We start from the raw sequence: 16,149 nt of genomic DNA on the forward strand, positions 1-16,149 counted from the left end.
GGGATCAATTGACAACCAGTACAAGGCGATATGGAGGAAGACCAGTTTCGACTTGGGAAAAAATGAAAGGCATAATGCGTAAGAGATTTGTACCTTCTCATTATTTTCGTGAATTGTATCAAAAATTACAATCTATGAAACAAGGTACTAAATCTGTTGATGAGTACTACAAAGAGATGGAGATTGCTATGATTAGGGCAAATGTTGAAGAAGATAGAGAAGCAACCATGGCTCGATTCTTATGTGGGCTGAATAGAGAGATTGCAAAATATTGTGGAGCTTCAACACTATGTGGAGTTGGAGGACATGGTTCATATGGCCATGAAGGTAGAGGGATAACAATCCAAAAGAATTTTTCAACAAGTTCTAATTCTTCAAGGACAAAAGAGTGGACTTCATCCAAATCCAATTTTGCGGTAGCTTCTAAACCTCAAAATGAAGAGTCGACATCCAAGTCCAAAGAATTTGAGAAGGGTAAAGGTATTTCTGCTTCTACTGCTACTCGAAATAGAGATATCAAATGTTTTCGTTGTCAAGGTGTTGGACACATTGCATCTCAATGTCCAAACAAAAGGGTGATGATTTTGAAGCCAAATGGAGAGATAGAATCTGAAAGTGAACGTGAAGATGATGATGAGGAGGAGGATAAACAATTGGAGGAGATTGGACCAGAACGTCGAGAACTTTTGGTGGTTCGAGGGCTCTAAACATGCAAAACAAAACGATGATCAACAAAGGGAGAACATCTTCCACACAAGGTGTTTGGTCCAAGGTAAACTTTGCATAATGATTATTGATGGTGGTAGTTGTGCAAATGTTGCAAGTTCTGAAATGGTGGACTCCCATCGCCGCCGAAAATGACAATTAGATTCAAGAAGAAGCGCGGCCACGTCAGTGCCGGGCACGGTCGTATCGGCAAGCACCGCAAGCATCCTGGAGGTCGGGGTAACGCCGGAGGAATGCACCACCACCGCATCCTCTTTGACAAGTACCATCCCGGACACTTCGGCAAGGTCGGTATGAGGTACTTCCACCGCCTCCGCAACAAGTTCCACTGCCCGACCATCAACATCGATCGCCTCTGGTCGCTGGTGCCGCAGGAGGTGAAGGACAAGGCATCCAAGGACAACGCTCCGCTCATCGACGTCACTCAATTCGGCTACTTCAAGGTGCTGGGGAAGGGACTGCTGCCGGAGGGGAAGCCGGTCGTGTTGAAGGCCAAGCTCTTGTCGAAGAATGCGGAGAAGAAGATCAAGGAAGCTGGTGGCACCGTTGTGCTCACCGCTTAATTAGGGTTTTTCCCCCAATTTAATTTTGCCTCTTTTTATTTATGTTTTATGCAATCGGTAATACTTATGATATTGCTAGTCGATGCACTGGTAATTGCCTACATTGAAAACTATGGATTTGTGTTACGTTTTATGTGATTTTGGGATATTTCAGAGTAATGCGTTTTTATATTTGATAGCGTGTGTTAATTAGAATTAAAAAAAGTTCTGAAATGGTGGAAAAGTTGAGCTTAACAACGGAAAAACATCCTAATCCGTACAAGCTACAATGGCTTAATGAATGTGGAGAAATTTGAGTGACTAAGCGAGTTCTAATTTCGTTTTCAATTGGTAATTATAAAGATGATGTTCTTTGTGATGTTGTGCCAATGCAAGCAAGTCACATTCTTTTGGGGAGGCCATGGCAGTTTGATCATAGGGTGACTTATGATGGATTTCACAACCACTACACCTTCAAGCACAACAACAAGTCTATTATGCTTGTCTCATTGACACCTCAACAAGTTCAAGAGGACCAACAGAAATTGTCACAAGCAAGGAGAGCTCGTGAGGTTGTGAGAAAAAAAAGTGAGGGCATTGAAAAAGAGTCGAGTGAAAAAAAAGAGTCGAGAGAAAAGTAAGAATGAGAGAAAAAAAGGTGAGGGCATTGAAAAAGAGTCAAGTGAAAAGAGTCCGAATGAAAAAAAGAATTTTCATTTGAGAGCAAAAGAAATAAAGAGTGCAATAGTTGAAAGAGAGAGTGTTTTCATCTTAGTGTACAAACACTCTTTGTTTACCACTAACGAATTGAACACTTCTTTGCCAAGTACTTTTGTGTCTCTTTTACAAGAATTCGAAGATATTTTTCCTTTGGAAGAATCAAGTGGATTACCTCCATGAAGAGGTATTGAACACCAAATTGACCTTGTTCTCGGGGCAGTTCTACTAAACCGACTAGTGCTTATAGAGCCAATCCCGAAGAGACCAAGGAAATTCAAAGGCAAGTGCAAGAGTTGTTGGACAAAGGAAAAATCCGTGAGACCATGAGTCCATGTGCTGTACCGGTAATTGTTGTTTCTAAGAAAGATGGATCATAGAGGATGTGCATCGACTGCCGAGCAATCAACAAAATCACGGTAAAGTATCGTTATCCTATTCCTAGGCTAGATGACATGCTTGATGAATTGCTTAGGTCTGTTGTGTTTAGTAAGATCGATTTTTTTTATCAAAAGCACCACAAGGGTGGAGGGTTAAGGCGGACCCACACCTGTGCATTACCAAAGTCAATTGCAACGGACAATCAAAACACCAAATCGCCCGAAAGTGACATTTCGTAACAACCGATTAGAGTTCAACGAGGGGCTCCCTATCAACTAGATTGGTCATCAATGTACTCTTAGTAATCCTATTACAATTATCATGACGGGACCTTCCCATCACAAAACATAACTCCATCCCTCAATTGAGACTCGCAATAGGGATACTCCCGCGATGGATAATCCCTCCCGGATCAAGTTCCTCGATGAAGCCTTCCTTCTCCCGGTCGGGGAGCCCACATGAGAAACTCATTGAGCAAGTGCTCGGCTCGTTCGCGCTAGATTCATCTCGATCAAATGAAACCGTAGCCACATTGTCCTTTGAGCGCCAATGATCAATATGTTGAGCCTTGGAGTGCGTTCCTCCCTTACGATCCTTGCCTTTCCTTTTCCGTGACACTAATTGGAACCCATCCTAATCCACACTTGGTTGACTCCCAAAGGACGCTCTTGAGCTCCGCGGATCAGCATCCATTGTGCCCTCCTTGTTCTCCTCTTGGTTGTCACTTTCTTTCTCCATTTTCGTGTGATCACTGTTCGGTGAAGTGCCAACCCTAGTCGCCACCTTTGGACGCCACTGTATCGGATGGTCTTGGGCCATGCCTAAGATGATACACCTTTGATGATGCTTGGTAGTCCTTGCCTCCAACACATCCCTTCCTTCCCAATGCATGACATTCATCAATGACGTGCCCAACATGCTTGCAATTCTCGCAAAACAATGGGATACGATCCCATGCCACTTTGTGTTTATCATCAAATTTGTGCCAATTTGAAAAGTGGTTATCATCAAATTCGAATTAGAGAAGGAGACGAATGGAAAACAACCTTTAAAATAAAATTTGGTCTATATGAGTGGTTAGTAATGCCTTTTGGTTTAACTAATGCACCAAGTACTTTCATGAGATTGATGCACCATGTTGTGAGAAAAATCATTGGAAAATTTGTGGTTGTTTATTTTGATGATATTCTTGTCTATAGCAAAAATGTGGATGAACATCTTAACCATGTGCAGTTTTGGATACCTTACGAAAAGAATCATTGTATGCAAATCTCAAAAAGTGTTCTTTTTGCATGGATAAAGTTGTTTTTTAGGTTTTGTTATAAGTGCTAATGGGATTGAAATGGAAAAGGAGAAGGTGAAAGCTATTTTAGAATGGCCAATTCCTCAAAATGTAGCACAAGTTGGAAGTTTTCATGGTCTTGCAAGTTTTTATAGGAGGTTTGTCAAGGATTTTAGTACAATTGCTGCACATTTGAATGAAATTGTGAAAAAGGATGTTTGTTTTTATTGGGGAGAAAAACAAGAGCATGCTTTTAATCTCCTTAAAGAAAAACATACAACTGCACCAATTCTTTCTTTGCCTAACTTTGATAACATGTTTGAGCTTGAATGTGATGCATCTGGAGTAGGCATAGGAGCTGTTTTGTTGCAGGATGGAAAGCAATCGCTTACTTTAGCTAAAAGTTGGAAGGATCTCAATTGAACTATCCAACGTATGACAAGGAGTTATATGCTTTGGTTAGAGCTTTGGAAACATGGCAGCATTACTTGTGGCCTAGAGAGTTTGTAATTCATACGGATCATGAATCTCTCAAGTACTTGAAAGGTCAAGGTAAGCTTAGCAAGAGGCATGTTAAGTGGGTGGAATTCATTGAATCATTTCCCTATGTAATCAAATACAAAAAGGGAAAAGAAAACATTGTGGCTTATGCATTGTCTCGGAGGTACATTTTGATCACTACTTTGAGTTCTAAGTTGCTTGGTTTTGAGTTGATTAAGGAAATGTATGATAATGACCCGAACTTTTCTTTTATCTATTTAGCTTGTGAGCATGCTGCATTTGACAAGTTCTATTGGCATGATGGCTATTTGTTTAGAGAAAATAAACTGTGCATTCCTAAAGGTTCTATGCGTGAATTGCTTGTGCGTGAAGCTCATGGTGGTGGTTTAATTGGGCATTTTGGAGTCCATAAGACAGTGGATGTTTGGCATGAACATTTCTTTTGGCCTAAAATGCGTGTGGATGTTGAACGAATTTGTAAAAGATGCATAACTTGCATGCAAGCGAAGTCTAAATCACACCCACATGGTTTGTACAACCCGTTACCAATTCCTAGTGCACCTTGGGAGGATAATTCAATGGACTTTGTCGTTGGTTTGCCAAGAACAAAAAGAGGTAGAGATTCAGTTTTTGTGGTTGTTGATAGGTTTTCAAAAATGGCACATTTTATTCCATGTCACAAAACTGATGATGCATCTCATATTGCTGATTTGTTCTTTAAAGAAATTGTCCGTTTGCATGGCTTAAATTGTGCCGACTGGTGGCGGCTTCTATTCCGTTCTGCCCAAATGAACCATAATATGAGATACGGCAAGGACCGGCTTAAGTGTTTCCTACCCAATTGACGAGCTCTCTTTGCCCAGACTTCAAGCCGATCCGGTACAGTGTCATTGATCCGTAGAGGTGATGAAGAGCCCTCAAACCATGCATCAAATTCCCTCCATATCCCGCGAGCCCCGTCCCCTTGTATGAAGAGATGTTGGAGAGATTCGATCCTTGGTCTATGTGGGAAGCATTGGCATTTGGACGCCAATTCCATTCGTCTCCATTGTAGCTTTGTATCCACCGGAATGCGGTTGGAGAGTAGTCGCCATATAAAGATGGCAATAGATGATGTGAGACCCGCTCTCCAAATGTCATTCAGGCCCTGAACAATCGGCCTTTGGCTTCTCAAGGTCTCCCATGTAGTAGCTAGCGAGAACTCTCCATTAGGTGATAACTTCCATCTTGGCACATCCAGCCCGTCCGAGATGATTGGTGTATCGAGAATCCTCTGGACGATATGTTGTGCTAGGCCGGCTTGTGCTTGAAGGATCCGTAACTTAGTCTCATCCCATGCACCATCAGTAATATAATCCGCCACGCGCTCAAGAGGACCTCCTCTATCGGCAAGGCTAAGTTCTCTTAGGGGAAGCTCTCCGAGCCATAAGTCGTCCTAGAATAGCATCTTTCCTTCTCCCACAACCCATCGAATGTGCGGTTGAGCCTGGGCCCGGGCCTTCAAAATCCTCTTCCAAGTAGGGCTGCCCCTCCCCATGGCTTTAGCTGTGAGTGGAGAAGCCTTATGGCAATATTTGGCCATCATGTACGTAGCCAGAAGGGAGTTTTGTTCCCTAAACCGCCACCACAACTTGATATTAAAAGCTCGTAAGACTTCCTTGATCTTCCGAATGCCCAAGCCTCCTTCGGCTGTGGGTAGGCAAACCTGGTCCCAACTAATCCAGTGTGTCCTTTTCTTCTCATTAGTTGACCCCCAAAAGAACCGAGCGATCTGCTGATCCAATTGCTTGAGGGCACCACCCGTAGGCTCAATAGCTTGAAAAATGTGTAGGGGGATCGCTTCTAGTGTGCTTTTAATCAAAGTGAGTCTCCCCCCAAAGGAGAGGTGACGATGGGCCCACCCAGAGATCCTAGCTGAGATTTTCTCCCGGATGAACAAGAACATACTCGTGCGCTTCACCCCCCGGTAAATAGGGACTTCAAGGTAAAGGAAGGGAAACGTACCTCGTGAGAAACCTCCTTCGCTTTGTATTGTGTTTGTCCAGCCTTCATGAGCCTCGGCAATATAGAAATTACTCTTGTCGAGGTTGATTTGCTGACCAGACACCTCGGCATAGTGATCCAGACAGCCACGAAGCCTCCGAAGGGGGTTCACGGCCGCTTGCGTGAAGATAATGATGTCATCCGCATAGGCGAGGTGGCTGATCTCAATACTTCCCCGGATTGCTTTGAATGTCATCTCTTTGTTGCCAAGGATGAGTTTATCAAGTAGTCTCGAGAGATAGTCCGCCACTAGAACGAAGAGGGCGGGGGAGATAGGATCCCCTTGCCTTAGTCCACAGGTGGATTTGAAGAAGCCTGCCGGCGCCCCATTAATAAGAATCGAAAACCAACAAGATCCAATGCACCTTTCAATGAGCGTCACCCATTGTTCGGGGAAGCCCATGTGCTTAAGGACTTTTAGGAGGAACGGCCATTGGACTCGATCATAGGCCTTAGCCATATCAATCTTAATTGCAACATTAGGGACCGGGGTGCTTCGTTGGAGCTCATGGAACATCTCCTGTGCAAGGAGCACATTATCATTGAGAAGCCTCCCTTTTTCTTTTTTTTTTAATAAAAACACCCCAAGGGGTGGAGGGTTAAGGCAGACCCACACCTGTGCATTACCAAAAGCCATTTGCAACAACCATACAAACACCGAGTCGCCCAAAAGTGACGACTCGCCATGATAATTAGAGTACAACGAGGGCCTCCCTAACAACTAGAGTCGTCATCTATATACTCTCAAGAACCCTATTACACTTTTGATGCAACATGTGCATCACCAAAAACCTTAGTCCATCTCCTAATTAAGGCAAGCGATAGGGATACCTCCGCAGCGGACGCACCCTCCTGGGTCAAGGTCCTCAATGAAGCCTTCCATCTCCCGGTTGGGGGGCCCACATGCTACACTCATTGAGCCAGTGCCCGACTCGTTCACACCTGATTTATCAATCCCAAATGTCACCGTAGCAACATTCTCCTTCAAATGCCATGAATCAATGTGTTGCGCTTTGATGTACACATCGCCCTCATGTACCTTGCCTTTCCTCTTTGTCGAAACCAATTGGAACCCATCATCATCCACACGTGGTTGACTCCTGCTAGCCTCTTTAATCTTTGACGGTTCTGCATCCGTTGATCCCTCCATGTTCTTCGTTTGGTCGGTACATTCTTTAGCCTTGTTCGGATGCCCACTAGTTGATGAGGTGCATGCCCAAGTATCCGCCTTTGGGCGCCACTCTTGGCGGGTGATCTTGGGGATGTTGCTCGAGTAAAATGCCTTGGTTGGTACTCGGTGATCCCTACCTCCACCCCGATTCTTCCTTCCCGAAGCATGACAATCTTCTTTCACGTGCCCAACATGTTTACAATTTGCACAAAACAAAGGGATACGGTCCCATGCCACTTTGTACCTTGAATCTTTACCTCGGATATTGAGGATGATTTCTTCCGGCGGGGGGATCGAAATGTCAATCTCCACACAAATCCTAGCAAAGGAGAGCCGGCTTTGATGGATGGTGGCATGATCGGCTTGTAGTGGCTTTCCTAAGAGATTACCGATTGCCATGATGGCCGATTCCTCGTAGAGATGCGCCGGGATGTCCATGATGTTGCACCAAACGACAACAATCGGCGACTCGGAGAATGTATCGAAGTCCGGCGCCCATTTGAACACCCTCATCGGGTGAACATCAACATACCAATTCGGGCTCCCATTAGGACCATTTAACACCTTAACATAGTCGGCAATCTCATGGAATTGGATTAAAATATGCTTGGCATTCAAGTATTTCCAAGTAAATGAACCAACTAACCCCAATCCTCCTAGACTTTTTTGTATTTGGTAAGTTGATGGGAGCGAATGGGAGAATTTTCCAACGACGGCTAGCCCTAGCTTCTCCGAGAGGTAATCCGTTTCTAAGTCGGAAAAGGAGAGGGATGGTGTACCTTCAAAATAGCCGGCTATCCCCAAGGCTTTGATCTTGGTGGCATCCAACGAGATTGGCTCGGCTTTTTGGAATTTTTGCGTGGCTGGTGCTCCTTCCACGGACCCCATCCCCACGCGAGATAGGGATTCTTTCGCCTCCTTCCACTCTCCGGCCGGCGGCACCAGCTTTTCTGGGGAGAATTCCGGCGGTGGTGCATCGGGAGGCCGACCCCCTTTGCGTTCACCATTGACTAGAGGTGGGAGGGAGGGGTGTGTGTCACATGGGGTTGAATTTGAATTCAAATTGTCACTTATCAAAAAAGGGCCAACACTTACTTCCCCATGCAAAGTAGAATTCGGCCATTCCTCCATTTGTGGGTCACATGCATCCACTTCCTCACATGTCACCCCCACACTAAGACAAGGGTTCACATGACCTCTTGTACCATCCACATGAAGAACGTTGACCAGCACCTTCTCCTTGTGTGGAACATCACGATCCCCACTGGCCGGCGCCGGCCAAATTCCAGCGACCTCCTCGCAATCGGGTTCCTCCATTTCACACATTGGCGTGCTCCCTTCCTTAGACATTTGAGCTAGTGAGTTCAACATCTCCCGAACAAGGGCTTGCTCAGCCTCCGGCGACCTCCTCCCTTCACCATGGGGCTTGCCGACGAGTCCATCAACCATTTCAAACGCCATCTTCTTCTTAGCCCGACTAACCTCCGAACCAGATTCAAGACCGGCTCCTTTGAGGGCTTGTCGAGCTTTCTCCGGGTGGGGCGTGCCAACCCTTTTGGTCTTAGGCCGTGCAAGCGAACGAAACTTCCACTCCGGCGAGGAAAGGGGTTGCATCGTGTGTATCAAGGCCGCGGCCTCTTCCTCCGGCTGCTCACCACCGGACTTCACCATGTGTCGGATGCAACAATCACGTTTCGCCTCCCTCAAAGGGGAGGGAGGGAGAGTGGACAAATTCTAGAGAGAAGGGAGAGCTTCTCTCTCTACTACGTATTGGGTACATTGAGAAGCCTCCCTTTGACAAACCCACTTTGATTCGGTGCGACAACACAAGGGAGAAGTGGGGCAAGTCACTTCGTGAGGACTTTAGTAATCACCTTATTGATCATGTTGCACAAGCTAATTGGTCTGTAGTCTCCCCAAGTCTCGGGTATCGGCTTCTTGGGGATGAGAACTATACTCGTGGCCGTGAAGCTTCGAGGGAGGAAGGTCCCACTGAAAAATTGCCTAACCGCATCCACCAAATCTGGTCCCACAATGCCCCAACAAGCTTGGAAGAATAATGCCGAGAATCCATCCGGGCTCGGAGCACTATTGGCCGAGATGTCGAATACCGCTCGTTTCACCTCATCCGCATCCGGAGGCTTCGGGAGGTCCGTCAAACGCTCCGAGGGGGGGAGGCGTTGTAGGAGGCTTAGGTCCGGATCCGCAAGTTCCAGATAGCTCGGGGCTAGGAGGTTCTGAAAGAACTCAACCGCCGATTCTTTGATGGCCTTGTCATCTGTGAGTTCACACCCATTAGTGTTGATCTTGTGGATGCATAGCCGGATCTTCTTCTGCTTCACCCAGCTTTGGTAGAACCTAGTATTTTTATCCCCTTCTTCTAGCCAATGGAGGGCCGCCTTCTGCCGCCAAAAATCTTCCTCCATTTTAAGAAGTAATATATACTCGGCAATTTGTTTGTTGACCTCCGTTCTATTCCGGGCCGAGGGGTCACCTTCAAACTCCGCTGGTGCCTCTGCAATGTTTTCTTCACAGGTTTTTAAGTTGGAGTGAATATTCCCAAACACCTCTTTGTTCCACCTTTTAAGCGTACTCTTGATCCTTGCTAACTTGATCTTCAAATTGAGGATGCCCTCGGCCTCCGTGGGAGCGATGAAATCTTCTTTTACCAAGTCACCGAATCCCTCATGCCGGACCCACATGTTTTGGAACCGGAACGCTTTCCCACCCGTAAAGATGTTAGTCGGCCTGCATCTAACAAGGAGAGGTCCGTGGTCAGACGCGATGCGTGGGAGATTTGTGTCTCTTATTGCCTCAAACGTTTGAGCCGTCGTCTCGCTAATCAGCACCCTATCCAACCTTTCCATAAGGCCATTCTTAGCCCAGGTGAAATCTGATCCATCATAGCCTGGGTCCATAAGACCACAGCCCTCAATGGCTTCAGCAAAATCAACCATTTTCGCTTGACGATTTGTGTCGCTCCCCGTCCTGTCTTGAGAAGAGAGGATTGTTGTTGAAGTCCCCTCCAATAAACCACGGCATCCCATCCGAGAGTTGTGTGATATCCCTCAACTTTTCCCATAGGACATGTCGCTCCCCTCTCGTGCATTTAGCATATACGGCCGATAGCATAATAGGAGTTGAAATCCAAGGGCAAGTGAACCTCCCATGTAGCAGCTGTTCTGAGTCATCCAACTCATCATAATCCATCCCTTCTTTCACAAAGATCCAAATTTTCCCATTGATGTTCGAGCCCTTGAAGGACAGCCCCAACAACTTCGAAAACTTGTCCGGATTGGGGGGTATAAACGGTTCCATTATTGCAAGAAAACAAATATTATGAGAACTAATTAGTCTTTTTAGGACGTTTTGGGTTGACGCATTTGCGATCCCCCTAACGTTCCAAAACAGAAGATTTAATGACATGATTAACTAGAGGAGTTTGTACCCGATGGGATTGACGTCCCCCCTTGAAATTCAATTATTTGAAGGCCATTCCCTTCATGAGGTGTCACGGCTTCCATATGGGTGGGGTTGGCTCCATCATCGTTTTCATTGTGAGCGGTGGAGTCTTCCCAATTCTCCTCTTCTTCCATATCATTCTCTATGAAGTTCTCTCGCTCCATGAGGGAGAAATACCGATTAGTGCTCATGTGATTTGGTGATTCTTGTGCTTCGGCGTTTGTTAAAACAAAGGGTTTGAAATGGCCTTTCGGATGAACAAGGTTACCCAATGTCGGGTTCGCTGCGAGCAGCGCCAAGTCTGTGCCTCTAGGCTTACCCCCACGCCCACTACCAAATGAAGGCTAGCGAGAACTCACCGCACCGGGATAAGGTCCATCTCGACAGGTCCGGCTCCCCGGAGAGAATCGGGGTGTTGAGGATATCAGTAACAATCTGTTGTGGGATGCCAGCCTGGTCATGGAGTAGAGTGTGAGTGTATGAATCCCAATCTTTTAGAGAGAGACGCTCCCCCTTCTCTCTAACAATCTCCCCACCCCCAACGGCTCTTCACGGTGCTCTCTTCGCCGACCAACCCTCTCTACGTCACCTCCACCACTCACAACGCTCCGCCTCTGACGTTCATGTCAGAGGGAGACTCTTCCATTAACCCTCCCTCGAAGAAAACGGCGAAGAAAACCATGAAATCGAAGGTGAAGGAGAGAAAAAGCACGCCAGCTCCTCCCACCAAAGGTACGGGCCGGAAAAGATTTGTACCCTCACCTATGCCGGAAGACAAGCAGCTCCGGAAGAAGATTGATTTTGGGGCCGAGGGTAGCTCGCCGGTCGGAAGGCCAAAATGTAAAGGCTCCATCTTCTCGTCGCCGGTGGAGAACTCCCCTCTCCCAACGGTGAAGAAGATCCTAAGAACATTGAAGAAATCGCCGGCGCGGGAAAGGATGGTGACGCTCCGGCCGACGACCTTGCGCCCGGCGCGGACATGGTAACCGGTGACGGAGGGGGGCTCAACCTACCACAAGATGGCCGAATGGAGAGAGAAGACTCTAGCATGGGACAAGAGGCCTTGGGTGGCGTGTTAGTCAATTTGCCCGAAATAGCCACAACAACTTCCCCTCCTTCCGAAAGTAAAATGGCACTTTGCCAAGCTGGGCCGTCACGTGTTGCTGCTCCCAAAGGAGCCGTTGCACCCCCTACACAACAAAAAATGAAGCACCTTTTGCAGCAAGTCTACTTACCCAATCTTGCTATGGAGACAAAACCCACAAGCGAAAGTGCCTTTGTGCCTTTCCGCAATGAGAAGTCACGAGACCTCTTTGGAATTGAGGCCCCAATGCAGCCAAATGAGAAGGAGATCATCCACCTAGCCACCTTGGACTCGGCGGAAATGCTGGACGCTTTGGCCGCACAACCACTTCTCGCTGCCGGGTCTCCGGAACCCGAGCCCATGGCGCCGGAGACGTACACCAACCATCGGCTGTGGATCGAACCAACAATACCAACAAGTGCTGAAACACACATCCCATCCTATGAGGACTTCCCCCCCTTGGAAAAAGGGTGGACACTTAAAATCCGAGACACCTTTGAATCCGGGAAGCCACACTCAAGGGACTCCCAAACCGGGGCAAGGCCGAAGTGGGTAGATCGTCCGCTACAAAGTGCCAACACAAGCAACGTCAATTCCTTGGCCGAGGTCAATCCAAGTATGATCGCGGCCAACCAAAGTGAAGCGGAGGGGAAGGATGCTGACCCGAGAGCCCCGAACCAGCCGGCGGAAACGATAGACCCAAAAGGAGAGGCTGCATCACGGGGCCCGACAATTGGTACCCATCAAGGGGGAGACGCGACACCCTCGGACCAACACGATAAGCTGAAATCGATGGCGGATCTTCTTAAAGGCTCTTCCGACCCCAACGGCCCACAAGCCTTCGAACCAGAAAAGCTCCATAACATTGGTTTTGCCTCCGTGTCCAATGGCATCCCGGCCATCTACTTCTCCGGAGCCGAAACGCAAAAGCTCGCTGAAAGCATGGGGCACGCCATCGTGGGTAAGTTCTCCCACTCTATCCCAACTGGTTTTCAAATTCAAAAAGCTCTTGACAATATCAAATTCCGGTGTGGCTACAAATGGAAATACATTAACGCTAAACACATACTTATTCAATGCGAGGACTTGGCGGACTACGCCCGGCTTCTTGGCGGACCAAAGGGAACACCCGTGTGGTTCATCGACCGTCATCCAATGAGGGTGTTCAAATGGTCCCCGGACTTTGACTCATTTTGTGAGTCCCCGATTGCAGCAATCTGGTGCAACCTAATCGGCCTCCCAATCCACCTTTTCGACCAATCCGCCTTATTCGCCATCGGCAAGCTACTCGGGACTCCAATCCAAGTTGATCGAGCCACGGCTAACAAAACTAGACTCTCTTTTGCCCGAATTTGTGTTGAGATTGACATCACAAAACCGCGCCCCCGAAGAAATAATCCTGGACATTTGTGGGCGGGAGACGATGCAACAAGTCCGGTGGGACAAGATACCACCCTATTGCCGGGAATGCAAGCACGTAGGCCATGCGAGCGATGTGTGCTACGCGACGGGGAAGATGGAACGGCCACCAAGGAGAAACTACAGCAATGCCCCACCAAAACAGCCCCAACTCACGGACCAAGGCTCGAAAGGAAACAAGACACGGCAAAAATCGGCCCCGACGCCAATGAATGGAAACGCCAAGGAAAGAAAAAAGGAAAGGTGGTAGATCGAACAAGCAACAACTCAACGGGGACGGAGGCCGAGGAAACCTTCTGGGAGGGGCCGGACATTATGGGTGAAACTCAATATTGGAGGGGATTGCGTCCCGGTACACAAAGTGTGGGGAGCAAGAGTGGGATGAGGAACGAAGGAAACCACCTCACACGGCCATCGAGCCAGCTTCGCCAATTGACGGTGATAGGGATGTGGAGTGGGGACGCCCCAATGCGAGTCGATCGACGTCCCCACCTACACGAGGGTCTTCGAGAGGGGGTGCGCGCCATGTAATGACGAGGGGGCGTGGCTACTTCTCGACCAAGAACCACATGAGCACCAACCAATACTACTCCCTCATGGAAAATGGAGAATTTGATGTTGTAAATTGTGGGGACGCGGATGACTCGGCTATGGACGTGCAAGTGGGGAACGAGCCGGTTGGAGGCGACCTTCTTCTTGGCGACGCCGAGGACCACACAAAGATCAAAGAGCAGCATCTAATTGAACACCAAGGAGGGTCTCCATCCCCTTCGGGTATGTATCCCACCAGTTAATGATGTCTTACAATATCATGTTTTGGAACGTGAGGGGAATTGCTAACGCGGCAACCCAACACGTACTAAAAAGATTGATTAAATGTCATAATGTTTTATTTCTTGCAATAATGGAACCACTCACAACCCCTGATCCGGACCGTTTCTCCAAGGCGTTGGGGTTATCCTTCATTGGCTCAAACTCGACGGGGAAGATCTGGTTGTTTGTGGAAGAGGGACTTACTTTTGATATTAGTTGTTATTCGGAACAAATCCTACATGGGCGGCTCATGTCCCACCGCATCGCTAGTCCCCTAGCCATCTCGGCCGTATATGCCAAATGCACAAGATCCGAAAGATACCTCTTGTGGGACAAAATGAGAGAGATTGCCGGGCCCCTCGAGGGAACGCCATGGATTATTGGCGGTGACTTCAACACCATCCTATCACACCGAGACAGAATTGGGAGCGACACCAACCGGCAAGCCTAGATGGTCGATTTTGCGGAGGCAATTGAAGACTGCAGACTGCTTGACCCCGGGTTCGATGGAGTGGAGTTTACATGGGCCAAAAACGGCCTCTTTGAAAGACTGGATAGAGTGCTTGTGAGCGAGGCATGGACTAGGGTCTTTGAGGCTACTCGGGTCACAAATCTCCCACGGATCGCATCGGACCACGGCCCAGTTCTTGCACGGTGCAAGACTCAAAACACCACTAATGGAGGCAAGGCTTTCAGGTTCCAGAATATGTGGATCCGACATGGGGGATTTATGGATGTTGTGCAAAAAGCGTGGGAGGAGCCCACGGGGGCGGGTGGTCTCCTAAACATCCAAATCAAACATGCTAGAGTTAAGAGAGCTCTAAAAGAGTGGAACAAAGAGGTTTTCGGGAACATCCATGCTAATCTCAAGAACAAGGAGGAAGCTATTGCCCTGGCTCAATCCAATTTCGAGGCAAGGCCTACTCCCATGAACAGGACATCGATCAACAAACACATTGCTGAGTACATCCTTTTGCTGAGAATGGAAGAGGACTTTTGGCGGCAAAAGGCAGCCCTGAGATGGCTGGCCGAGGGCGACAAGAACACCCGGTTCTATCAAAGCTGGGTGAAGCAAAAAAGGGTGCGTTTACGTATTCATTCGATTCGTGCGAACGGGCAAGAGCTAACTGAGGAAGCGGAAATAAAGAAATCAGCAGTGGACTTCTTCCAACAACTTCTCGCGCCTAGCAACCCGCCCCTCGATGAGCCGGACCTCGACCTAATCCAGCAAGCCCACACAGTCGAGCAATTTGCGGATATTGCGAAGGCGCCGGATGCGAACGAGGTCAAGAATGCTGTCTTTAGTATCTCCAGAGATAGTGCACCCGGACCCGATGGCTTCTCGGCCTGTTTCTACCAAGCCTGCTGGAACATTGTGGGATTGGAGCTGGTGGAAGCAATAGGACAGTTCTTCAGGGGGGCGTTCCTACCACGAAGCATTACGGCCACAAGCATCGTCCTCATCCCAAAGAAGGCATCGCCCGAGTCATGGACCGACTACCGACCCATCAGCCTCTGTAATGTCTTAAACAAAATCATCACCAAGGTACTCACAACTCGACTCATCCTTTTCCTTCCGCAGGTCATCTCTCCAAACCAAAGCGGTTTCGTTAAAGGGCGGCTCCTCAATGATAATGCGCTCTTGGCTCAAGAGATGTTTCATGAGCTTGCACGATGCTCCCCAGCGCCAAATGTAGCGGTGAAGATTGATATGGCTAAAGCCTACGACAAGGTCCAGTGGCCTTTCCTCTTTAAGGTGCTCTGACGCATGGGTTTCCCGGATGCATGGATCTCGCTTATGGAGAGGTTTATAGGCTCGTGTTGGTTCTCGATTCTTATCAATGGGGCACCTTCAGGATTCTTCAGATCGACACGGGGACTGCGACAAGGCGACCCGATATCCCCTGCGTTGTTTGTTCTTGCTGCAGAGTACCTATCGCGAGCCCTGGACAAGCTCATTCTAGGGAAAAAGGAGATAACCTTCAAAGCCTCCCGGAGATGCATCGAG

General features: G+C 47.9%; 2 protein-coding genes across 2 annotated transcripts; one reads left to right on the plus strand and one right to left on the minus strand.

Moving 5' to 3' along the window:
- The first annotated feature begins 857 nt into the window (after positions 1-857).
- Positions 858-1,445, plus strand: LOC121774020 (60S ribosomal protein L27a-3-like). Its single transcript, XM_042170936.1, has one exon. It carries the CDS (start codon positions 858-860, stop codon positions 1,287-1,289), a length of 432 nt encoding a protein of 143 aa, XP_042026870.1. The 3' UTR covers positions 1,290-1,445.
- A 4,139-nt stretch (positions 1,446-5,584) lies between these two features.
- Positions 5,585-6,595, minus strand: LOC121774366. Its single transcript, XM_042171256.1, has one exon. It carries the CDS (start codon positions 6,593-6,595, stop codon positions 5,585-5,587), a length of 1,011 nt encoding a protein of 336 aa, XP_042027190.1.
- Positions 6,596-16,149: the final 9,554 nt, after the last annotated feature.

The sequence above is a fragment of the Salvia splendens genome, chromosome 17 (assembly GCF_004379255.2).
Source record: "Salvia splendens isolate huo1 chromosome 17, SspV2, whole genome shotgun sequence".
Taxonomy (NCBI): Eukaryota; Viridiplantae; Streptophyta; class Magnoliopsida; order Lamiales; family Lamiaceae; genus Salvia; species Salvia splendens.

What these genes read in the sequence shown, in the direction of transcription:
- LOC121774020 (XM_042170936.1), top strand. Translation starts at nt 858, where the DNA reads ATGACAATTAGATTCAAGAAGAAGCGCGGCCACGTCAGTGCCGGGCAC.
- LOC121774366 (XM_042171256.1), bottom strand. Translation starts at nt 6,595, where the DNA reads ATGGGCTTCCCCGAACAATGGGTGACGCTCATTGAAAGGTGCATTGGA.